At 38.4% G+C, this 26,770-nt stretch overlaps 1 protein-coding gene across 1 annotated transcript in view; it reads right to left on the reverse strand.

The window, feature by feature from the left end:
* The window catches only part of DSCAML1 (DS cell adhesion molecule like 1), a 391,456-nt gene that overhangs the window by 115,273 nt on the left and 249,413 nt on the right, over nt 1-26,770 (reverse strand). The window contains exon 8 of the mRNA XM_053691135.1: nt 6,887-7,159. Within this exon, the coding sequence (XP_053547110.1) occupies nt 6,887-7,159 (273 nt within the window). The remainder of the gene's footprint in view (nt 1-6,886; nt 7,160-26,770) is intronic.

The raw sequence follows: 26,770 nt of genomic DNA on the forward strand, positions 1-26,770 counted from the left end.
TATAAATGGGATAAGTTGACCAAATATAGCAGGACTGAGTGTCAGATTTCTAGCAATATAGCAGCCCTGTGTATGAAGCATAGTTTGATTTGGAAGTACAGTGGGGCAAAAAAGTATTTAGTCAGCCACCAATTGTGCAAGTTCTCCCACTTAAGAAGATGAGAGATGCCTGTAATTTTCATCATAGGTATACCTCAACTATGAGAGACAAAATGTGGAAACAAATCCAGACAATCACATTGTCTGATTTGTAAATAATTTATTTGCATATTATGGTGGAAAATAAGTATTTGGTCACCTACAAACAAGCAAGATTTCTGACTCTCACAGACCTGTATCTTATTCTTTAAGAGGCTCCTCTGTCATCCACTCATTACCTGTATTAATGCCACCTGTTTGAACTTGTTATCAGTTTAAAAGACACCTGTCCACAACCTCAAACAGTCACACTCCAAACTCCACTATGATGAAGACCAAAGAGCTGTCGAAGGACACCAGAAACAAAATTGTAGACCTGCACCAGGCTGGGAAGACTGAATCTGCAATAGGCAAGCAGCTTGTTGTGAAGAAATCAACTGTGGGAGCAATAATTAGAAAATGGAAGACATACAAGACCACTGATAATCTCCCTTGATCCGGGGCTCCACGCAAGATCTCACCCTGTGGGGTCAAAATGATCACAAGAACGGTGAGCAAACATCCCAGAACCACACAGAGTGACCTAGTGAATGACCTGCAGAGAGCTGGGACCAACATAACAAAGGCTACCATCAGTAACACACTACGCCGCCAGGGACTCAGATCCTGCAGTGCCAGACGTGTCCCCCTGCTTAAGCCAGTACATGTCTGGGCCCGTCTGAAGTATGCTAGAGAGCATCCAGAAGTGGATTGGGAAAATGTCATATGGTCAGATGAAACCAAAGTAGAACTGTTTGGTAGAAACACAACTCATTGTGTTTGGAGGAGAGAGAATGCTGAGTTGCAACCAAAGAACACCATACCTACTGTGAAGCATGGGGGTGGCAACATCATGCTTTGGGGCTGTTTCTCTGCAAAGGGAACAGGATGACTGATCCGTGTACATGAAAGAATGAATGGGGCCATGTATCGTGAGATTTTGAGTGCAAACCTCCTTCCATCAGCAAGGGCATTGAAGATGAAACGTGGCTGGGTCTTTCAGCATGACAATGATCCCAAACACACCGCCCGGGCAACGAAGGAGTGGCTTCGTAAGAAGAATTTCAAGGTGCTGGAGTGGCCTAGCCAGTCTCCAGATCTCAACCCCATAGAAAACCTTTGGAGGGAGTTGAAAGTCCGTGTTGCCCAGTGACAGCCCCAAAACATCACTGCTCTAGAGGAGATCTGCATGCAGGAATGGGCCAACATACTAGCAACAGTGTGTGACAACCTTGTGAAGACTTACAGAAAACGTTTGACCTCTGTCATTGCCAACAAAGGATATATAACAAAGTATTGAGATGAACTTTTGATATTGACCAAATACTTATTTTCCACCATAATTTGCAAATAAATTATTTCCGAATCAGACAATGTGATTGTCTGGATTTGTTTCCACATTTTGTCTCTCATAGTTGAGGTATACCTATGATGAAAATTACAGGCCTCTCTCATCTTCTTAAGTGGGAGAACTTGCACAATTGGTGGATGACTAAATACTTGTTTGCCCCACTGTATATCTAGTCTGCTTGTATTGCTAACTAACAAGTAGGTTTAATCAGCTATCTATGCTCCTGCACAGCTCCTGCCATGTAATACTTGAGTGAGTGTTTTAGAGAAAAGGTGTTCATGTATTTTATTTATCTATTAATTTATTTTCCATCTGCACAGATACAATTACTATTTTTTTTATTTTGTTGCTAAACTCATTCATTAAATGGACTTTAAATAGAAACTTAAATCCTCAATAAATGTTTAATAAAGCATAGTAACATAAGAATGTAACGTGCATGCATTATTTATTTTGCATGCTATTGGTTTAATTTACCATAGCAAACTGTGCCACAGAATGACAGATTGTGGCTCCTACATTTTTTTCAAATCTTTGGTTATATTGCTGATGTAATAACAATAGATAGATAGATAGATAGATAGATAGACAGGCAGACATAAACAGAAAGATAGATAGAGATAGACAGAAAGACAAGCAGAGTCAGACAGACAGATAAAAATCCTATTGATAGAGATAGATAGATAGACAGACAGACAAACAGATAGAAAGATAGATATAGACAGAGAGACAGGCAGACAGACAGATACAGATCCTATTGCTAGAGATAGATAGACAGACAGACAGACAGAGAAGACAAACAGATAGATATAGACAGAGAGAGATAGGATAGAGATGTACAATAAATATTAATAATTTAAAAACAATGTACTCCCAAAAATGTAATTATTTTCTGCCTCCAATCACAGGGTGCTTTAGTGTTTGCTTTTTGTGTGTTACCCGTTACTTGTAACAATGGACACAACGGTTTCACTGCATTAGTAATCTCTTAATTTGTTCATATGACAGGATCTGGCAAAAAGTGTTTTCATTTATTATCACAGGAATGTCCATTAAAATATGCATTTTAAAATGTCTTATTTTAAAAGCAACAAAAAAGCTATGATCTAATTGTGGGTACAACAACCATTAAGAGTATGACATTCCTATGAGGTTACCATTTAGCTGGTATTTTATATTATAGCAGCTGATCTAATTTCTGGAAATCAACCCTTAGTCATTAACCAGTAGCATGTAGTTTGTTAATTACAGATAATATTTAGATGTATAGGCACATACGTGCAAGTATGCTACATGTGTATACACATATCCGTGTATGAGTGTAGGTACATTTAGGTATAAAAAGTAAATATGTATTTTGAGTAAACAATTTTACATACACACATCTGTGGTATGTAAGTGGCTACACACATGAACGTTTTATGGAATCCTTGTCATATGCCACATCAAAAGGGACGGGTGACATGCCTGTTAAATGTACACATAGTTTATAGTTCTGTGCTCGCAATCTCAGCATCTCTCTCTTCATAGGACCAGTTTCTCCCCGGGTGCTCTTGAATAATAGATATGTTAGAAGAGCTTTTAAGACTCTGTCAGAGCGGGAGACTGCTACGGACATATCATTTTTTTAAAAGCCAACAAACACTCAGGAAAGCAGTAAGAACAACATTTACGCTGTATGTTTACACAGCGGGACTCTACATTAAGAAAAATAGTTTGGGAGGGCTGACCGGGAGATGGAGGTGTTAAATAAAACCAACCAGGAGAACAGTGCATGAGTGAACAAGGCAGTTCATAAACAAGAAGAGCAGTGCATAAGCAACAAGAGTGCTGTAACAGAGAAATATTATGCAGGGGAACACAGCATGGGTAAAATAATATATTTAACTAGGTTAGCACTATGGAACCGAATGCTCGAACGGTGCAAAGAACCATAATGGAAGCACTGCTTAATTTAGATAACTGTAACAACCTGAAATGCAATGTAGTGGGGAAATAAGTAAAAGCCAAGGGGAGCAATGCACGGGCAACACCGTGTACTGTCAGGGAAACAATATATATGTTAAGGTGGCAGTCTGGGTAGTAATATAGTGCAGAGCTATGAGAGCACTGCACAGATCCTCAGGAAACTGCAGAGGAACCATCACAGAAAACAGTTAATGAAGAGGAGCAGAGTAAAGCATGTTCTAAGCTTTAAATAGTACTGGAATCAATTATTATTATCTGCTATTTGTAGAATCGACAGGTTCCCTAGATCTATAGACACGGGTGCAATACACAATTGTAACATTAATAAGAGGCAATAATAGACCGCATAAATGGGCAGAGAGCCCTGCCCATGAGCTGCCAGTTGTTGTAGATTGCCTTGCATGAAGATGATTTACAGGACATCTGGGCTTGTGAACTTGCATGCAGGGCATAAGCCAAGGGGAACTGCAAGGAGAACTGTTGCCGGGCAAGTGATACTCATTGTACAGAACTAAAAAGCTCTGCTGGGACAGAACTAATGATACAGTGCAAGTTCTTTTCGAGGGGGTTACTATATATACAGTAAATAGTTACATTAAAGGGAAAGAAATCTGCATGAGCTAGAGTAGGAAATTAATGACTAAACAAGGAAGTGCCTTTACAAAAGGAGCATAGTTAAAGGGACCTTAAACTCATCTTCTATTGTTCCTGTAAAATCAATTTAAGAAAAATAAAACAACACTGTGATATAAATGAATAATTTATTAAGCCTGTTTCTGCTGTAAAACAATTTTAGAAATTGTCCCTCTTCTATTTTCTGTTATAGTGGATGGAGATCCTTCATTATACTTAAAGGTACACTAAACCCAATTTTTTTCTTTCATGATTCAGATAGAGCATGCAATTTTAAGCAAATTTCTAATTTACTCCTATTATCAATTTTTCTTCGTTCTCTTGCTATCTTTAATTAAAAAGCAGGAATGTGATGCATAGGAGCCAGCCCATTTTTGGTTGAGAACCTGGGTTATGCTTGCTTATTGGTGGTTAAATGTAATCCTCCAAAAAGCAAGCTCTATCCATGGTGCTGAAATTTGGGTTCCGTGTTCCTTTAAGTATGCAGAAATTCTACACAGCGGTTGGTTAGCTCGGAACACAATCTCATTTACATCTGTCCTTAAAGGGACATTAAACACTAAATAAATGCTAGATAGAATGATGCAATCAAAGAAAAGATTAGTCTGAGAATAACACACAGATGTATTTTTAAAGTTGTATTAGTTGTTTAAATAATTACTAAATTAGTGTAAAATGTTAATGTTTAAAAAGCAATGGGGGCTGCCATGCTAGGTTACATTCTCTGCTGTGACCAATTAAGAACAGTTATAAATAGGTCACTAGAGTGTGCAGCCAATGGCTGTGTGGAATATAGCTCGGGGGCAGAACAGTAGGTCATGTGCTAGACTAGCTCTGTAGACAAAAAAAATATACACAAAACAAGCGGAAATACTGCCAGAGATAAGTCAGCAGTGAAAATGCTAAGAGTGCACTCAATGTCCCAGGGGTGCACTTTAGGAGGGGAATACTTCACAGAGCCAATGGTGCAGTGCATATGTGAAAGAAATCTGTATGTCATGCTTCTGCCTGCATGTGTTTATATGCATGTAAACATGTGTACAGGGAGTGCAGAATTATTAGGCAAATTAGTATTTTGACCACATCATCCTCTTTATGCATGTTGTCTTACTCCAAGCTGTATAGGCTCGAAAGCCTACTACCAATTAAGCATATTAGGTGATGTGCATCTCTGTAATGAGAAGGGGTGTGGTCTAATTACATCAACACCCTATATCAGGTGTGCATAATTATTAGGCAACTTCCTTTCCTTTGGCAAAATGGGTCAAAAGAAGGACTTGACAGGCTCAGAAAAGTCAAAAATAGTGAGATATCTTGCAGAGGGATGCAGCACTCTTAAAATTGCAAAGCTTCTGAAGCGTGATCATCGAACAATCAAGCGTTTCATTCAAAATAGTCAACAGGGTCGCAAGAAGCGTATGGAAAAACCAAGGCGCACAATAACTGCCCATGAACTGAGAAAAGTCAAGCGTGCAGCTGCCAAGATGCCACTTGCCACCAGTTTGGCCATATTTCAGAGCTGCAACATCACTGGAGTGCCCAAAAGCACAAGGTGTGCAATACTCAGAGACATGGCCAAGGTAAGAAAGGCTGAAAGACGACCACCACTGAACAAGACACACAAGCTGAAACGTCAAGACTGGGCCAAGAAATATCTCAAGACTGATTTTTCTAAGGTTTTATGGACTGATGAAATGAGAGTGAGTCTTGATGGGCCAGATGGATGGGCCCGTGGCTGGATTGGTAAAGGGCAGAGAGCTCCAGTCCGACTCAGACGCCAGCAAGGTGGAGGTGGAGTACTGGTTTGGGCTGGTATCATCAAAGATGAGCTTGTGGGGCCTTTTCGGGTTGAGCTACTGCCAGTTTCTGGAAGACACCTTCTTCAAGCAGTGGTACAGGAAGAAGTCTGCATCCTTCAAGAAAAACATGATTTTCATGCAGGACAATGCTCCATCACACGCGTCCAGTACTCCACAGCGTGGCTGGCAAGAAAGGGTATAAAAGAAGAAAATCTAATGACATGGCCTCCTTGTTCACCTGATCTGAACCCCATTGAGAACCTGTGGTCCATCATTAAATGTGAGATTTACAAGGAGGGAAAACAGTACACCTCTCTGAACAGTGTCTGGGAGGCTGTGGTTGCTGCTGCACGCAATGTTGATGGTGAACAGATCAAAACACTGACAGAATCCATGGATGGCAGGCTTTTGAGTGTCCTTGCAAAGAAAGGTGGCTATATTGGTCACTGATTTGTTTGTTTTTTTGTTTTTTGAATGTCAGAAATATATATTTGTGAATGTTGAGATGTTATATTGGTTTCACTGGTAAAAATAAATAATTGAAATGGGTATATATTTGTTTTTTTGTTAAGTTGCCTAATAATTATGCACAGTAATAGTCACCTGCACACACAGATATCCCCCTAAAATAGCTAAAACTAAAAACAAACTAAAAACTACTTCCAAAAATATTCAGCTTTGATATTAATGAGTTTTTTGGGTTAATTAATCCTCAAAAATACAACTTGCCTAATAATTCTGCACTCCCTGTATATATTTGTATTATTTGTATAGGTAGGCACACAAACACACACATATATATATATATATATATATATATATATATTTATATATATATATATACTACACACAAACACACATATCTATCTGCACAGACACTATTATAAATAGCTATTGGTGAGGGTCACTACCAGAAGCTTCTTGTTTAACCAGTTTGGACATAGATATGTCATCTAACCTTTGACGGTGACATGGACGCTCTGGCTGATGGACAACTGTGGCTGGATGAGGACGCTGCACAAATACTCGCCCTCGTCCATTCCTTTCTGCACATCGCTCAGCATGAGGGTCCCATTCTCAAAAACTACCTGTCTGTGATTATCGGGAAGTAACAGTGAGTCCTTATACCAGCTGATAAAATAGTATGGATAACCAATCACACGACAGTGTATGAAACTGTCTCGGCCAGCCACTGCAGTTAGGTTCTTCATGGGTCTGATGCTCGGAGGGCCTGGCAAGGTGAACAAGAGAGGCACATTAGGTGGACACAAATCAGGAGCACAACAAGACCTGTAGTGATCAGGGTAAATGGAAGAAAAACAGGTATATTTACAGATGAAACAAAAGACAGACTTGGAGAAATGACATGATGTAGAAGAGGGGGTGAAAAGAATGAACATATATAACAGGTGAATTGTCTATATCAGGGAGAAAATAACTAGAGGTTATTGAGTACAACAGGGGATAATAGCTCTTGAGTTTGAAACAAGCACCAAACAGATGATTATTAACTTTTGGAAGCAGTTCTTTTTTATGTAGAGGACTGGAGCTTTGCATTCATGTATTGGTTAATCTGATAGAGTTGGAGCCATGCATTGCTGACTGTATCACTCAGTATGAAAAATGTGAATAAAAAGTATACTGATAGAGCCATTTATTTCAGAATATGTTAGAGCTGGAGCCATACACTGCTCATTATATAGTGTGATAGAGCTGTAACTGTGTATTACTGTATATATTAGTGTGATAGAGCCATGTATTACTGTATACATTAGTGTGATAGAGCTGAAGCTGTGCATTACTGTATATATTAGTGTGATAGAGTTGTGTATTACTGTATACATTAGTGTGATAGAGCCATGCATTACTGTATACATTAGTGTGATAGAGCTGTAGCCGTGTATTACTGTATACATTAGTGTGATAGAGCTGTAGCTGTGTATTACTGTATATATTAGTGTGATAGAGCTGTAGCTGTGTATTACTTTATATATTAGTGTGATAGAGCTGTAGCTGTGTATTACTGTATATATTAGTGTGATAGAGCTGTAGCTGTGTATTACTGTATATATTAGTGTGATAGAGCTGTAGCTGTGTATTACTGTATATATTAGTGTGATAGAGCTGTAGCTGTGTATTACTGTATATATTAGTGTGATAGAGCTGAAGCCGTGCATTACTGTATACATTAGTGTGATAGAGCTGTAACTGTGTATTACTGTATATATTAGTGTGATAGAGCCATGTATTACTGTATACATTAGTGTGATAGAGCTGAAGCCGTGCATTACTGTATATATTAGTGTGATAGAGCCATGTATTACTGTATACATTAGTGTGATAGAGCTGAAGCCGTGCATTACTGTATATATTAGTGTGATAGAGTTGTGTATTACTGTATACATTAGTGTGATAGAGCCATGCATTACTGTATACATTAGTGTGATAGAGCTGAAGCCGTGCATTACTGTATACATTAGTGTGATAGAGCTGTAGCTGTGTATTACTGTATATATTAGTGTGATAGAGCTGTAGCTGTGTATTACTGTATATATTAGTGTGATAGAGCTGTAGCTGTGTATTACTGTATATATTAGTGTGATAGAGCTGAAGCCGTGCATTACTGTATACATTAGTGTGATAGAGCTGAAGCCGTGCATTACTGTATACATTAGTGTGATAGAGCTGTAGCTGTGTATTACAGTATACAATAGTGTGATAGAGCCGTGCATTACTTTATACATTAGTGTGATAGAGCCATGCATTACTTTATACATTAGTGTGATAGAGCTGAAGCCGTGCATTACTGTATACATTAGTGTGATAGAGCTGAAGCCGTGCATTACTGTATACATTAGTGTGATAGAGCCATGTATTACTGTATACATTAGTGTGATAGAGCTGAAGCCGTGCATTACTGTATACATTAGTGTGATAGAGCTGAAGCCGTGCATTACTGTATACATTAGTGTGATAGAGCTGAAGCCATGCATTACAGTATACATTAGTGTGATAGAGCTGTAGCTGTGTATTACAGTATACATTAGTGTGATAGAGCCATGCATTACAGTATACATTAGTGTGATAGAGCTGTAGCTGTGTATTACTGTATATATTAGTGTGATAGAGCTGAAGCCGTGCAATACTGTATATATTAGTGTGATAGAGTTGTGCATTACTGTATACATTAGTGTGATAGAGCTGAAGCCGTGCATTACTGTATACATTAGTGTGATAGAGCTGAAGCCATGCATTACAGTATACATTAGTGTGATAGAGCTGTAGCCGTGCATTACTGTATACATTAGTGTGATAGAGCTGTAGCTGTGTATTACTGTATATATTAGTGTGATAGAGTTGTGTATTACTGTATACATTAGTGTGATAGAGCTGAAGCCGTGCATTACTGTATATATTAGTGTGATAGAGTTGTGTATTACTGTATACATTAGTGTGATAGAGCTGAAGCCGTGCATTACTGTATATATTAGTGTGATAGAGCCATGTATTACTGTATACATTAGTGTGATAGAGCTGTAGCTGTGTATTACTGTATATATTAGTGTGATAGATCTGTAGCTGTGTATTACTGTATATATTAGTGTGATAGAGCCATGTATTGCAGTATACATTAGTGTGATAGAGCTGTAGCTGTGCATTACTGTATACATTAGTGTGATAGAGCTGTAGCTGTGTATTACTGTATATATTAGTGTGATAGAGCCATGTATTACTGTATACATTAGTGTGATAGAGCTGTAGCTGTGTATTACTGTATATATTAGTGTGATAGAGCTGAAGCCGTGCATTACTGTATACATTAGTGTGATAGAGCCATGTATTACTGTATACATTAGTGTGGTAGAGCTGTAGCTGTGCATTACAGTATACATTAGTGTGATAGAGCTGTAGCTGTGTATTACTGTATATATTAGTGTGATAGAGTCATGTATTACTGTATACATTAGTGTGATAGAGCTGAAGCCGTGCATTACTGTATATATTAGTGTGATAGAGCCGTGCATTACAGTATACAATAGTGTGATAGAGCCGTGCATTACTGTATATATTAGTGTGATAGAGCTAAAGCCATGCATTACTGTATATATTAGTGTGATAGAGCCGTGCATTACTGTATACATTAGTGTGATAGGGCTGTAGCTGTGTATTACTGTATATATTAGTGTGATAGAGCCGTGCATTACTGTATACATTAGTGTGATAGGGCTGTAGCTGTGTATTACTGTATATATGTATTACTGTATACATTAGTGTGATAGAGCTGAAGCCGTGCATTACTGTATATATTAGTGTGATAGAGCCGTGCATTACTGTATACATTAGTGTGATAGGGCTGTAGCTGTGTATTACTGTATATATTAGTGTGATAGAGCCATGTATTACTGTATATATTAGTGTGATAGAGCTGAAGCCGTGCATTACTGTATATATTAGTGTGATAGAGCCGTGCATTACTGTATACATTAGTGTGATAGGGCTGTAGCTGTGTATTACTGTATATATTAGTGTGATAGAGCCATGTATTACTGTATATATTAGTGTGATAGAGCTGAAGCCGTGCATTACTGTATATATTAGTGTGATAGAGCCATGTATTACAGTATACATTAGTGTGATAGAGCTGTAGCTGTGCATTACAGTATACATTAGTGTGATAGAGCTGTAGCTGTGTATTACTGTATATATTAGTGTGATAGAGCCATGTATTACTGTATACATTAGTGTGATAGAGCTGAAGCCGTGCATTACAGTATACATTAGTGTGATAGAGCCGTGCATTACAGTATACATTAGTGTGATAGAGCCGTGCATTACAGTATACATTAGTGTGATAGAGCCGTGCATTACTGTATACATTAGTGTGATAGAGCCGTGCATTACTGTATACATTAGTGTGATAGAGCCGTGCATTACTGTATACATTAGTGTGATAGAGCCGTGCATTACTGTATATATTAGTGTGATAGAGCCGTGCATTACAGTATACAATAGTGTGATAGAGCCGTGCATTACTGTATACAATAGTGTGATAGAGCTGTAGCTGTGTATTACTGTATACATTAGTGTGATAGAGCTGTAGCCGTGCATTACTGTATACATTAGTGTGATAGAGCCGTGCATTACTGCATACATTAGTGTGATAGAGCCGTGCATTACTGTATACATTAGTGTGATAGAGCTGAAGCCATGCATTACTGTATACATTAGTGTGATAGAGCTGTAGCTGTGTATTACTGTATACATTAGTGTGATAGAGCTGTAGCTGTGTATTACTGTATACATTAGTGTGATAGAGCCATGTATTACAGTATACATTAGTGTGATAGAGCTGAAGCAGTGCATTACTGTATACATTAGTGTGATAGAGCCATGCATTACTGTATACATTAGTGTGATAGAGCCATGTATTACAGTATACATTAGTGTGATAGAGCTGAAGCAGTGCATTACTGTATACATTAGTGTGATAGAGCCATGCATTACTGTATACATTAGTGTGATAGAGCCATGCATTACTGTATACATTAGTGTGATAGAGTCGTGTATTACTGTATATATTAGTGATAGAGCCGTGCATTACTGTATACATTAGTGTGATAGAGCCGTGCATTACTGTATATATTAGTGTGATAGAGCTGAAGCCGTGCATTACTGTATACATTAGTAAAGTCAACGTTTGGATCAGCACTCCAGGGTCATACCCACATAAGTAGAACACTGCTGGTCGGCAGGATATAGGTGCTAAAACCTTCAGGGACCCCCCTCCAAGTCCAATGGTATAAGATAAACAACAAAGAGAGAAGGTAGCACTCTGGTAACAGGAAACACCTTTATTGAAGCAACGTTTCAAGCTTGAGAAAGAGGCAAGTAGTCTCGAAACATTGCTTCAATAAAGGTGTTTCCTGTTACCAGAGTGCTACCTTCTCTCTTTGTTGTTTTACTGTATACATTAGTGTCATAGAGCTTATCTGGTGTATTACAGTTTATTTAAATGTAATACATCTGAAGCAGTGGATTGCTGTATATTGTTGTATTAATAAGCCTAAGAAACTATAGCCCATCCCTGGTGTATCAATAAGCTTAACACACTGTGGCCCTGTACTGCTGTATCAGTTAGTGAAGCTATACCAGATACTGTGACAGGACTGCAGTATTAGTCACAATATCAGTGAATAGCATATGAATAAGCTCAGTATTTTAGTTAGAGCTAAAGTGGTGCGCTGCTGTATAACTAAGTGTGATATAACAGTAAACATAAATGTCTGCATCAGTAAGTCTGATATAACAATAGCTGTGCATTCCAGTAAAAGGAATTAATCATGCTTAATTTAATATTTTATCAAGTTTTGCAGGAATCACTACAACCTCTACTTGTTAAGAGGTAATATTAATTTGCTGGAAAGTTTGACCAAATGCAGCTCCCAGACGCTTCTGCATGTCACTGTGGTATAAACTAATCTGTTAGCGTGATCTCATGTGATCAGTCTATGGTTATCACATGGAAGGAGTAGCGCAATATTACAGTATTAGCAAAAGCTGGTGTTAAGTCAGTTATCTACATCAAAATTGTGCGCTAGTACAGGAGCCTTGTAATGCAGCATGAATATTTGTGAAGATCAAGCTACATAGGAACACTAACTGAAAGAGAAATATGTGGTTCCTGCACTAGCACACTAATACAGTAATATATGGTTCCGGCACTAGCACTAACTGATACAGTAATATATGGTTCCTGCACTAGCACTAACTGATACAGTAATATATGGCTCCTGCACTAGCACACTAACTGATACAGTAATATATGGTTCCTGCACTAGCACTAACTGATACAGTAATATATGGTTCCTGCACTAGCACTAACTGATACAGTAATATATGGTTCCTGCACTAGCACTAACTGATACAGTAATATATGGTTCCTGCACTAGCACTAACTGATACAGTAATATATGGTTCCTGCACTAGCACTAACTGATACAGTAATATATGGTTCCTGCACTAGCACTAACTGATACAGTAATATATGGTTCCTGCACTAGCACTAACTGATATAGTAATATATGGTTCCTGCACTAGCACTGATACAGTAATATATGGTTCCTGCACTAGCACACTAACTAATACAGTAATATATGGTTCCTGCACTAGCACTAACTGATACAGTAATATATGGTTCCTGCACTAGCACACTGATACAGTAATATATGATTCCTGCACTAGAACTAACTGATACAGCAATATATGGTTCCTGCACTAGCACTAACTGATACAGTAATATATAGTTCCTGCACTAGCACACTAACTAATACAGTAATATATAGTACCTGCACTAGCACACTGATACAGTAATATATGGTTCCTGCACTAGAACTAACTGATACAGCAATATATGGTTCCTGCACTAGCACTAACTGATACAGTAATATATAGTTCCTGCACTAGCACACTAACTAATACAGTAATATATGGTTCCTGCACTAGCTCTAACTGATACAGTAATATATGGTTCCTGCACTAGCACACTGATACAGTAATATGTGGTTCCTGAACTAGCACACTGATACAGTAATATATGGTTCCTGCACTAGCACACTGATACAGTAATATATGGTTCCTGCACTAGCACACTGATACAGTAATATATGGTTCCTGCACTAGAACTAACTGATACAGCAATATATGGTTCCTGCACTAGCACTAACTGATACAGTAATATATAGTTCCTGCACTAGCACACTAACTGATACAGTAATATATGGTTCCTGCACTAGCACTAACTGATACAGTAATATATGGTTCCTGCACTAGCACACTAACTGATACAGTAATATATGGTTCCTGCACTAGCACACTAACTGATACAGTAATATATGGTTCCTGCACTAGCACACTAACTGATACAGTAATATATGGTTCCTGCACTAGCACTAACTGATACAGTAATATATAGTACCTGCACTAGCACACAACTGATATAGTAATATATGGTTCCTGCACTAGCACACTAAGTGGTACAGTAATATATGGTTCCTGCACTAGCACTAACTGATACAGTAATATATGGTTCCTGCACTAGCACACTGATACAGTAATATATGGTTCCTGCACTAGAACTAACTGATACAGCAATATATGGTTCCTGCACTAGCACTAACTGATACAGTAATATATAGTTCCTGCACTAGCACACTAACTAATACAGTAATATATGGTTCCTGCACTAGCTCTAACTGATACAGTAATATATGGTTCCTGCACTAGCACACTAACCGATACAGTAATATATTGTTCCTGCACTAGCACACTGATACAGTAATATGTGGTTCCTGAACTAGCACACTGATACAGTAATATATGGTTCCTGCACTAGCACACTGATACAGTAATATATGGTTCCTGCACTAGAACTAACTGATACAGCAATATATGGTTCCTGCACTAGCACTAACTGATACAGTAATATATAGTTCCTGCACTAGCACACTAACTGATACAGTAATATATGGTTCCTGCACTAGCACACTAACTGATACAGTAATATATGGTTCCTGCACTAGCACACTAACTGATACAGTAATATATGGTTCCTGCACTAGCACTAACTGATACAGTAATATATAGTACCTGCACTAGCACACAACTGATATAGTAATATATGGTTCCTGCACTAGCACACTAAGTGGTACAGTAATATATGGTTCCTGCACTAGCACTAACTGATACAGTAATATATGGTTCCTGCACTAGCACACTAACTGATACAGTAATATGTGGTTCCTGAACTAGCACACTGATACAGTAATATATGGTTCCTGCACTAGCACACGGATACAGTAATATATGGTTCCTGCACTAGCACACTGATACAGTAATATATGGTTCCTCCACTAGCACACTAACTGATACAGCAATATATGGTTCCTGCACTAGCACACTGATACAGCAATATATGGTTCCTGCACTAGCACTAACTGATACAGTAATATATGGTTCCTGCACTAGCACTAACTGATACAGTAATATATGGTTCCTGCACTAGCACTAACTGATACAGTAATATATGGTTACTGCACTAGCACACAACTGATACAGTAATATATGGTTCCTGCACTAGCACTAACTGATACAGTAATATATGGTTCCTGCACTAGCACACTGATACAGTAATATATGGTTCCTGCACTAGCACACTGATACAGTAATATATGGTTCCTGCACTAGCACACTAACTGATACAGTAATATATGGTTCTTGCGCTAGCACTAACTGATACAGTAATATATGGTTCCTGCACTAGCACTAACTGATACAGTAATATATGGTTCCTGCACTAGCACACTAACTGATACAGTAATATATGGTTCCTGCACTAGCACACTAACTGATACAGTAATATATGGCTCCTGCATTAGCACTAACTGATACAGTAATATATCGTTCCTGCACTATCACACTAACTGATACAGTAATATATGGTTCCTGCACTAGCACTAACTGATACAGTAATATATGGTTCCTGCATTAGCACTAACTGATACAGTAATATATGGTTCCTGCACTAGCACACTGATACAGTAATATATGGTTCCTGTACTAGCACTAACTGATACAGTAATATATGGTTCCTGCACTAGAACTAACTGATACAGTAATATATGGTTCCTGCACTAGCACTGATACAGTAATATATGGTTCCTGCACTAGCACTAACTGATACAGTAATATATGGTTCCTGCACTAGCACACTGATACAGTAATATATGGATCCTGAACTAGCACTAACTGATACAGTAATATATGGTTCCTGCACTAGCACACTGATACAGTAATATATGGTTTCTGCACTAGCACTAACTGATACAGTAATATATGGTTCTTGCACTAGCACTAACTGATACAGTAATATATGGTTTCTGCACTAGCACTAACTGATACAGTAATATATGGTTCCTGCACTAGCACTAACTGATACAGTAATATATGGTTCCTGCACTAGCACACTAACTGATACAGTAATATATGGTTCCTGCACTAGCACTAACTGATACAGTAATATATGGTTCCTGCCCTAGAACACTAACTGATACATTTATAGGAACTTTTAGCATGAACTATTTTATACTTCATGAATGAAAGTCCCATTTATTTGTTGCACTGGCAAATTCTAGCATTTAAAAAACGCTAGGATTTACTATCACTTAAGGCTATGCAGCTCAATCGTATTATTCATAAAACAAAACATGATTGCAATTCTATCTTATACGTATGGATATTGCTCTGTCACAGTGGCCTAGATTCAGACACCTGTCAAAATGCCAAGGGGTTGAAAATTCAATGTGCATCCCAGAACCTTGATTTAACACAGTTTAGTGACTTTTGCTGCCTTTTACATATTGTTACGGAAGGTGCACAATACATTGTATCTCACTCATCATCATACAAAGGGGTTTGTAATGGTAAAACCTTTGTATGCTTGCTTTGTTACAGTAAAGTAGTTTCTCTGCATAGAAGAAAGGTGTCTTGAGGGATTGGCTGTAGTCGTTCTGGGGCATTCTAGAAATGTAGCTGGGATGTTTCAGCTATATTTAGGCGCACCATGTGAAAATCTTAGGGGTAGATTTAACAAGTGCCGGGCAGACAAGATTTGCTGTAGCGAATCATGTCCGCCAACATTGTTAATTTTTTTAATTTACCATTACACAAGCATTTCTTGTGAAAGGCTTGTGCAATGCCGCCCCCTACACATTTGCGGCCAATCTGTCGCTAGCAGGGGGTGTCAATCATCCCGATCGTATCTGATCAAGATGATTTCGGTCCACCACCTAAAAGGTGTTGGAGAAGTTAAGGAGCAGCCGTCTTATGACCGCTGCTACTTAATTTACGTTTCAGGCAAGCCTGAAACTTCGGGCGTAGAAAGTAGTATGCGCTGCTTGTTAAATCTACACCATATACCCTATAGTGGTCATGTCTCGCTATCTCAAAGATGAGGAGAATCACTCATTTTAAAGAGACATTAAACAAATTACATTTTATAAGAACAGTATTGAGGCTAATCCCCGCCCCCTTTTTAGTCATGGGTGCCGTCATGATGAAATCTAACTTTCAATTCTGACCGGTTTTCACATGTGCAACTAATCTCCTTTCAGATACCCGCAGTGTAACCTAGGTTCCATAAGGAAGGTGCATGAAATGTAATTATATATATATATATATATATATATACACACTGTGTGTGTGTGTGTGTGTATATATATATATATATATATATATATATATATATATATATATATATATATATATATATATATATATATATATATGTCAAAATTCATTAAAATTATGGAGGGAGATAAAAAACTGAAATTAAAATCCTCCATGTCTCAAAATTAAATCTATGTAAATATTTGCATAGGAAATTAGCACATATAGGCAAGATTCCCTGCTGACTTTTCCCCAGAAATACCTCATATACAATGTTACCAATGCACAAGAGAATTCTGGGTAAGATATGCAAATTAGATATGCAAATTCTCAGTTTTTTTGCTTCAAAATACTGTTTTAACACAGCTATCCTTTTAACAGGATTATTGTTAAATTGTTAAATTATTTGCTGCAATAATCCTGTTAAAAGGATAGCTGTGTTAAAACAGTATTTTGAAGCAAAAAAACTGAGAATTTGCATATCTAATTTGTATATCTTACCCAGAATTCTCTTGTGCATTGGTAACATTGTATATGAGGTATTTCTGGGGAAAAGCGAGCGGGGAATCTCCCCTAGATGTGCTAATTTCCTATGCAAATATTTACATTGATTATATATATGTCTAAATATGTGTATGGGTGTATCCCTGTACTCAGACGTCTAACACTTTCTGTCCTCTTAACCATCCTGTGTTTCAAGATAAAAGGTCAGATTATGAGTGTCGCATTAACAGTTATGTGCAATCAATAAGGTTTTTTTGCGGCTGTTTGCGAGTCTAGTTTTCCGCTCGCTTTAAAAGTTTAAAGTAAATGTGATCGCCTGAGCTCAATTGAATTTAGAGCAACATCAAAGCTCTGGTTAACTGTTTCGTAAAACAAAAAAGTGTCACAAAACACATCAAAAATACACATCAAAGTACAGTTACACTCATAATAACTCCATCTAATAAACTCCATGTAATAAAATATATCATGTGTTAGAAAAAAGGGAAAATACATACATATACAGATCTAAAGATATACAAGTATGTCTATACATATGTGCACATATGTATTTATATGTGTATATATGTATTTATATGTGTATATATGTATTTACAGACATATATACACAAATACATATGTACACATACAGAGACATTATATACAAGTGCATTGGAGCCCTTTGCAGTCAAGTATATGAAAACATGTAAAATTATATTTATGCAATATTCATATTTAATTAACTGTTATACTGTGTATTTACTGTAAATATTTCACATTCTAATGTTCTGCACATAGCAGAATATGTTCTATGTATTTATGAATAGATATTCCTATATATATTAATCTATAAACACATATATATATATATATATATATATATATATATATATATATATATATATATATATATATTTATATATTTGTGCAAAAAAAATATATTTATGCTTACCTGATAAATTTGTTTCTTTCTCGACACAGTGAGTCCACGGATCATCCTAATTACTATTGGGAATATCATTCCTGATCAGCAGGAGGAGGCAAAGAGCACTACAGCAAAGCTGTTAAATACCACTCCCCTTACCCACAACCCCCAGTCATTCGACCAAAGGGAAAGGAGAAAGGAAGTAATATAAGGTGCAGAAAGTGCCTGAGGATTATGAAAAAATAAACTGTCTGAAAATACAGGGCGGGACGTGGATTCAACGTGTCAAGAAAGAAATACATTTTATCAGGTAAGCATAAATTTAATTTTCTTTCTAATGACACGGTGAGTCCACGGATCATCATAATTACTATTGGGAATCAATACCCAAGCTAGAGGACACGGATGATAAGGGAGGGACAAGAAAGTTCGCCTAAACAGAAGGCACCACTACTTGAAGAATCTTTCTCCCAAAAACAGCCTCAGCAGAAGCAAAAGTATCAAATTTGTAAACATTAAAAAAGTATGTAAAGATGACCAAGTGGCAGCCTTGCAAATCTGATCTACATAAGCACCATTTTTGAAAGCCCAGGTAGAAGAAACAGCCCTCGTGGAGTGAGCCGTGATTTTCTCAGGAGGCTGCTGACCAGCAGTCTCATATGCCAAGCAAATAATACTCCTCAACCAACAAGAAAGCAAAAGTAGCCTTAGCTTTCTGACCCTTACGCTTCCCAGAAAAGATAACAAATAAAGAAGAAGACTGGCGAAAATCCTTAGTCGCCTGTAAATAATATTTCAAAGCACAAACTACATCCAGGTTGTGCAACAAACATTTCTTATGGGAAGAAGGATTAGGACACAAAGAAGGAACAACAATCTCTTTATTAATATTCTTATCTGAAACAACCTTAGGAAGAAAACCTAAAGCAGTATGCAATACTACCTTATCCGAATGAAAAATAAGAAAAGGAGCTTCAAACTGCAATGCTGAGAGCTCCGAAACTCTTTGAGCCGAAGAGATAGCAACCAAAAACAAAACATTCCAGGTTAACAACTTAATAACCAAAGAATTCATAGGCTCAAACTGAGCCTGTTGAAGAACTCTCAAAACTAAATTAAGACTCCAAGGAGGAGACAAAAACTTAACTTAAATAGGCCGGATTCTAACCAAAGCCTGACAAAAAGACTGAACGTCTGGTACATCCGCTAGACGTTTATGTAACAAAATTGATAAAGCAGAAATTTGACCCTTCAGGGTACTAGCAGACAAAACCTTTCTCCAGACCCTCCTGGAGAAAAGACAAAATCCTAGGAATCCTAACTCTACTCCAAGAGTAGCCCTTAGATTCACACCAATACAGATTTTTACGCCATATCTTGTAATAAATCTTTCTAGTCACAGGTTTACATGCCTGAATCATAGTTCCAATAACTGACTCAGAAAAACCATGCTTAGATAGAATCAAGCATTCAATCTCCAAGCAGTCAGCTACAGAGAAACAAGATTTGGATGAAGGAAGGGACCCTGAAGTAGAAGGTCCTTCCTCAACGGAAGACTCCAAGGTGGAAAAGATGACATCTCCACCAGATCTACATACCAGATCCTGCGAGGCCACGCCGATGCAATGAGAATTACCGACGCCCTCTCCTGTCGGATCCGAGCAATAACTCAAGGAAGAAGGGCAAACTGAGGAAACACGTATGCCAGACTGAACTTCCAAGGAACTGCTAGAGCATCTATTAGAACCGCTTGAGGATCCCTTGACCTCGACCCGTACTTCGGAAGCTTGGCATTGTGACAAGATGCCATAAGATCCAACTCTGGTTGACCCCACCTGTGAATCAAACTGGAAAACACCTCCGGATGAATCTCGCACTCCCCCGAATGAAAAGACTGTCTGCTTAAAAAATCCGCTTTCCAATTCTCGACCCCTGGAATGTGGATCGCAGAGAGACAACAATTGTGAGCCTCTGCCCACTGAATAATCCTGGCTACCCCCTTCATCGCCAAGGAACACCGAGTTCCTCCCTGATGATTGCTGTAAGCCACGGTCGTTATATTGTCCGACTGAAATCTGATAAACTGGGTTGAAGCCAACTGAGGCCAGGCTAGAAGAGCATTGAAGATTGCCCCCAGCTCTAAAACATTTATAGGAAGAGCTGATTCCTCCCGAGTCCACAGACCCTGAGCCTTCAGAGAACCCCAGACAGCTCCCCAGCACAGCAGACTGGCATCCGTGGTCACGATCACCCAGGTAGGCCTGCGAAAAACAGGTTCCCTGAGAGAGACGATCCTGAGACAACCACCACGGAAGAGAATCTCTTGCAGCCTAATCTAAAACAATCTTTGGAGACAGATCTGTATAATCCCCGTTCCACTGTCTCAGCATGCATAACTGCAGAGGCCTGAGATGGAACCGAGAAAACGGAATGATGTCCATGACTGAAACCATGAGACCAATAACCTCCATACACTGGGCAACCGATGGCCAAGAAGATGACTGAAGAGTCAGACAAGAATTGAACATTTTTTACTTCTTTGCTTCTGTCAAAAAGATCTTCATTTCCAGAGAATCTATAATAGTTCCCAAGAATACCACTCTTGTAGCCGGAATCAAGGAACTTTTTCCTAAATTCACCTTCCAACCGTGGGAGCGCAGAAAAGACAACAACAACAACCCTGTGTGGGAGTTTGCTAGTTGAAAAGATGGTGCCTGAACTGAAATGTCATCCAGATAAGGAGCTACCGCAACCCCCTGCAATCTAAGCACCCAGAACCTTTGAGAACACCCTGTGAGCTGTTGCAATACCAAAAGGAAGAGCCACAAACTGAAAATGTTTGTCTAGGAAAGCAAATCTGAGAAACGTGATGATCCTTGTGGATGGGAATATGCAGATACGATTCCTTCAGATCTACTGTAGTCATGAATTGCCCCTCTTGAACGAGAGGAAGAATTGACCAAATAGTTTCCATCTTGAAAGACGGAACTCTGAGAAACTTGTTTACATACTTGAGATCCAGGATGGGTCTGAAAGTTCCCTCCTTTTTAGGAATGATAAACAGATTGGAATAGAAACCAAGCCCCTGCTCCTGAACTGGAAAAGGAACGATCACTCCCATGTCAGAAAGATCCTGAACATAACTCAAGAATGCCTCTCTTTTTATCTGGTCGACAGATAACCTTGATAGATGAAACCTGCCCCTGGGAGGAAAATTCTTGAACTTCAGCCTGTATCCCTGGGACACAACATCTATCACCCAGGCATTCCCAGATCGGGGGCAGACCCTTCATGCTGACTTTGAGTCAGCGGCAGGCTTCTTAGATTGCTTCCCCTTGCTCCAGGACTGATTATGTCTCCAAGAAGGCTTGGATTGATCCTGCTTGGAGGAGGAAGAGGAAGACTTACCAGAGAAGTTACAAAAGGAACTAAAATTACTCTGACAACCTTTCTGCTTATTTCTCTTATCCTGAGGAAGAGAATGTCCCTTTCCACCAGTAATATAATAAATAATTTCAGCCAAACCAGGCCCAAACAAAGTCTTCCCTTTGTAAGGAATAGATAAAAGCTTAGACTTTGATGATACATCCACAGACCAGTACTTTAACTATAAGGCCCTGCGAGCCAAAACAGCACAGCCAGAAATTTTTGCTCCCAAATTGACGACCTGCAAAGAAGCCTCCGCAATAAAAGAATTGGCCAATTTTAAAGCCTTAATTCTATTCTGAATCTCCTCCAGAGAAGTCTCCTGAAGAATAGAATCAGACAACGCATCAAGCCAATATGCAGCCGCACTGGTAAGCGTAGCAATACACGCAACAGGTTGCCATTGGAGCCCCTGGTGAACATAAATCCTCTTAAAGGGCCATTATACACTCATTTTTTCTTTGCATAAATGTTTTGTAGATGATCTATTTATATAGCCCATCAAGTTTTTTTTTTTTTTAATGTATAGTTTTGCTTATTTTTAAATAACATTGCTCTGATTTTCAGACTCCTAACCAAGCCCCAAAGTTTTATGTGAATACCGTCAGCTACCTTCTCCAACTTGCTCCTGTTTGTGTAAAGGGTCTTTTCATATGCAAAAGAAGGGGGAGGGGGGAGTGTCTGATATTTCCCACTTGCAGTGGGTTTTCCAGCTACCTTTTCAACATAGCTAAAATGTGAGCTTCTAAGTAAGTTTTTAAACAGTTTTATACTGGATTTTTATATCAGTATCTGTGCATCTTATTCTTTATAGTAGTGTCTATTACATGCAGTTATATGAAAATGAGTGTATACTGTCCCTTTAAGTAAAGCCTCCAACTTCTTATCCATGGGATCCTTAAAAGAACAACTATCCTCAATAGGAATTGTGGTCCTCTTAGCCAAAGTGGAAACAGCTCCTTCAACCTTAGGGACTGTCTGCCAAGATTCCTTAATAGAATCCACAATAGGAAACATCTTCCTAAAAATAGGAGAAGGGGGAAAAGGAATTCCAGGCTTCTCCCATTCCCAAGAAATAATCTCTGAAACCGATCCGGAACAGGAAAAATTTCCGCCACGGAGGGAACATCAAAAAACTTATTAAGCTTACTAGCCTTCTTGGGAGTAACTATGACCTTCGAATCAGTGTCATCCAAGGTAGATAAAACCTCCCTAAGTAACAAACGGAGGTGCTCCAACTTAAATATGAAGGAAACCACCTCAGAATCAGCAGAAGGAATTACACTATCAGAGTCCGAAATTTCACCTTCAGACGCTACTGAAGTATCTTCTTCCTCAGACTTATGGGAATAAATAGTTGACACAACTCCAAAAGAGTCAGAACCCTTAAAACTTCCTTTTTCGCTTCCCCTGCAAAGCAGGAAATGCAGACAAAGCATCAGATACAGCAGTGGATATGTGGGTAGCCATATCCTGCAATGAAAAACCTGAGATAAAACGCAGGGCACAGCATGAGAAGAGGATTGAGATTGGGATGATTGGGGAGAAAGCTGCGTAACAGCTTGAACAGGAGACTTCTGAAAAAGCCTATCCCTAAACTGTAATGTTCTCTCTATACATGAAGAACAGAAAGGGATAGGCGGCTCCACATCAAGGCATAAAGTGCAAGTAATATCCTGTAAATCCTCTTGCTCCATCTTAACACCAGCAAGAAAAAATAAATTAGGAAATTCAAATTTCAGAAAAACTGCGGCAGTAAAAAAAAAAAAATATATATATTTTTTTAAAAAACGTTACCGTCCCTTTAAGAAACTTAACCTTACCATATCACACAGAAAAATCACAGTAAAAAATAAAAATTGGCCCCTGCAGCACCTATGCACCTCAACAAGCCTTGCTGAGATGCTTACCTGACCTCCCATGGACTAGAGAAATAAACAGCGTAGCAGAGATGAACTGGACTCCCCAGTGCTACCACCCGCTCTCCAGACTAAGCGCACCGGAGCCGACAGGAAGATCAAAGCAAACACAGCCTCCTAAAAGAGCACGTAAAACTTGCGCTGCAGAAGACCCGCCCATCATAGGCGTATGCAAACACCTCCTGGCTGACATTACAAACAAACAGTCGCCGGGAGGATTAAAAAAAGTCTAAAGCTGAGAACAACCCAGCCACACCATTAAGTATAATAATGAGCCATATAAAAAATGTACACAACACTACTAAAAACCGTCTGCCAACACATATGCCAGACTGTTATATAATAATATTCCTCTCTCAGTGCCCCATAAAAAACTTGCCACCATATAAAAAACCTGCACAAACAGGTTCACATACCAACAATTATCCAAAAGTGCCAAACTTTTCCGAACACCCTCAGAAAAATAAACAAATAGCACTTACCTCCATAATAATCTGCCCGGCAGCAAGGCAGCTCACAAGGTTTAAAAGCTTTCCTTCCTAACATGGACCTGTGGACACAGAAAGATAAAGACTAAGTAAACTTGCATAGTCTTTTTACCAAAAGGGCAGCTTACAACCTGGGAGGCACAGAAAGGATTATACCCCTCCAGTTCCCAAAAGCTTAAAAGCCACCAGTGCTCTACTGAAGAGACTGAAGTGGAATACCAGAAAAAAAATAGAACAAACTTGTCCCGCTTAAAAAAAAAAAAAAAAAAACTTGATTGAAGAATCAGACACCCAACTTTACCCCTTCCTTGTAACTGATACAAGCAAAGAGAATGACTGGGGGTTGTGGGTAAGGGGAGTGGTATTTAACAGCTTTGCTGTGGTGCTTTTTGCCTCCTCCTGCTGATCAGGAGTGATATTCCCAATAGTAATTATGATTATCCGTGGATTCACTGTGTCATTAGAAATATATATATATATATATATATATATATATATATATATAATATATATATATATATATATATATATATATATATATATATAAATATGTATTTATAAATAAATAGAATATATTCTTCTATGTGAAGAATATCGAAATGTGAAATATTCATATTTTCATGTCAAGTTAGCGCACTTTAGACTATGCAATCATGTTTGCGAGCGAGTAGGGTGTTTTTCCCCACTTTTTTTGCTCCATTTGGGAATAGGTTATCGTGCGCGTGATTTTCTAAGTTCGTTTTTTTACACGTGGTGGTTATCGTGCCAGCAAAAACAGTTTACTTTCAACTCATAATACGAGCACAAATGACGCAAGCATAATACTTAATTCTAGCGCAGTTAACCATCAAGTGGGAAGTTAAATATCGGTCCACTTGCAATGGAATTTACAAATTATGGGCTAGATACAATCAATCAGTATTGCTTCAGACCTGAGGAAGAGAGAAATCTCTAGAAAACTTGTCTACTTGTAAATGTATAGTCAGTCCAATACTTTTTTTTATCTTACCTTAATAAAATACTTGTTATTTTTGTATCTAAATCACTGGACTAACACAGCTACTCCAATAAACATACACATGTGTGTGTGTGTGTGGTTTGTTTTATGCAAAATAAAGCTTTTGGAAAATCCAGAGTGTCAGTTGTTTATTGGACTTATGTTTATAATTTCGCATTGTCCCCTGGTGTCTGAAAGACAAGGTTAGAGTGTGCTCCATTTGTGTGTGTGTGTGTGTGTGTATATATATATATATATATATATATATATATATATATATATATATATATATATATATATATATATATATATATATATATATATACAGGGAGTGCAGAATTATTAGGCAAGTTGTATTTTTGAGGATTAATTTTATTATTGAACAACAACCATGTTCTCAATGAACCCAAAAAACTCATTAATATCAAAGCTGAATAGTTTTGGAAGTAGTTTTTAGTTTGTTTTTAGTTATAGATATTTTAGGGGGATATCTGTGTGTGCAGGTGACTATTACTGTGCATAATTATTAGGCAACTTAACAAAAAACAAATATATACCCATTTCAATTATTTATTTTTACCAGTGAAACCAATATAACATCTCAACATTCACAAATATACATTTCTGACATTCAAAAACAAAACAAAAACAAATCAGTGACCAATATAGCCACCTTTCTTTGCAAGGACACTCAAAAGCCTGCCATCCATGGATTCTGTCAGTGTTTTGATCTGTTCACCATCAACATTGCGTGCAGCAGCAACCACAGCCTCCCAGACACTGTTCAGAGAGGTGTACTGTTTTTCCTCCTTGTAAATCTCACATTTGATGATGGACCACAGGTTCTCAATGGGGTTCAGATCAGGTGAACAAGGAGGCCATGTCATTAGATTTTCTTCTTTTATACCCTTTCTTGCCAGCCACGCTGTGGAGTACTTGGACGCGTGTGATGGAGCATTGTCCTGCATGAAAATCATGTTTTTCTTGAAGGATGCAGACTTCTTCCTGTACCACTGCTTGAAGAAGGTGTCTTCCAGAAACTGGCAGTAGGACTGGGAGTTGAGCTTGACTCCATCCTCAACCCGAAAAGGCCCCACAAGCTCATCTTTGATGATACCAGCCCAAACCAGTACTCCACCTCCACCTTGCTGGCGTCTGAGTCGGACTGGAGCTCTCTGCCCTTTACCAATCCAGCCACGGGCCCATCCATCTGGCCCATCAAGACTCACTCATTTCATCAGTCCATAAAACCTTAGAAAAATCAGTCTTGAGATATTTCTTGGCCCAGACTTGACGTTTCAGCTTGTGTGTCTTGTTCAGTGGTGGTCGTCTTTCAGCCTTTCTTACCTTGGCCATGTCTCTGAGTATTGCACACCTTGTG

The sequence above is a fragment of the Bombina bombina genome, chromosome 8, assembly GCF_027579735.1.
Source record: "Bombina bombina isolate aBomBom1 chromosome 8, aBomBom1.pri, whole genome shotgun sequence".
Classification (NCBI taxonomy): domain Eukaryota; kingdom Metazoa; phylum Chordata; class Amphibia; order Anura; family Bombinatoridae; genus Bombina; species Bombina bombina.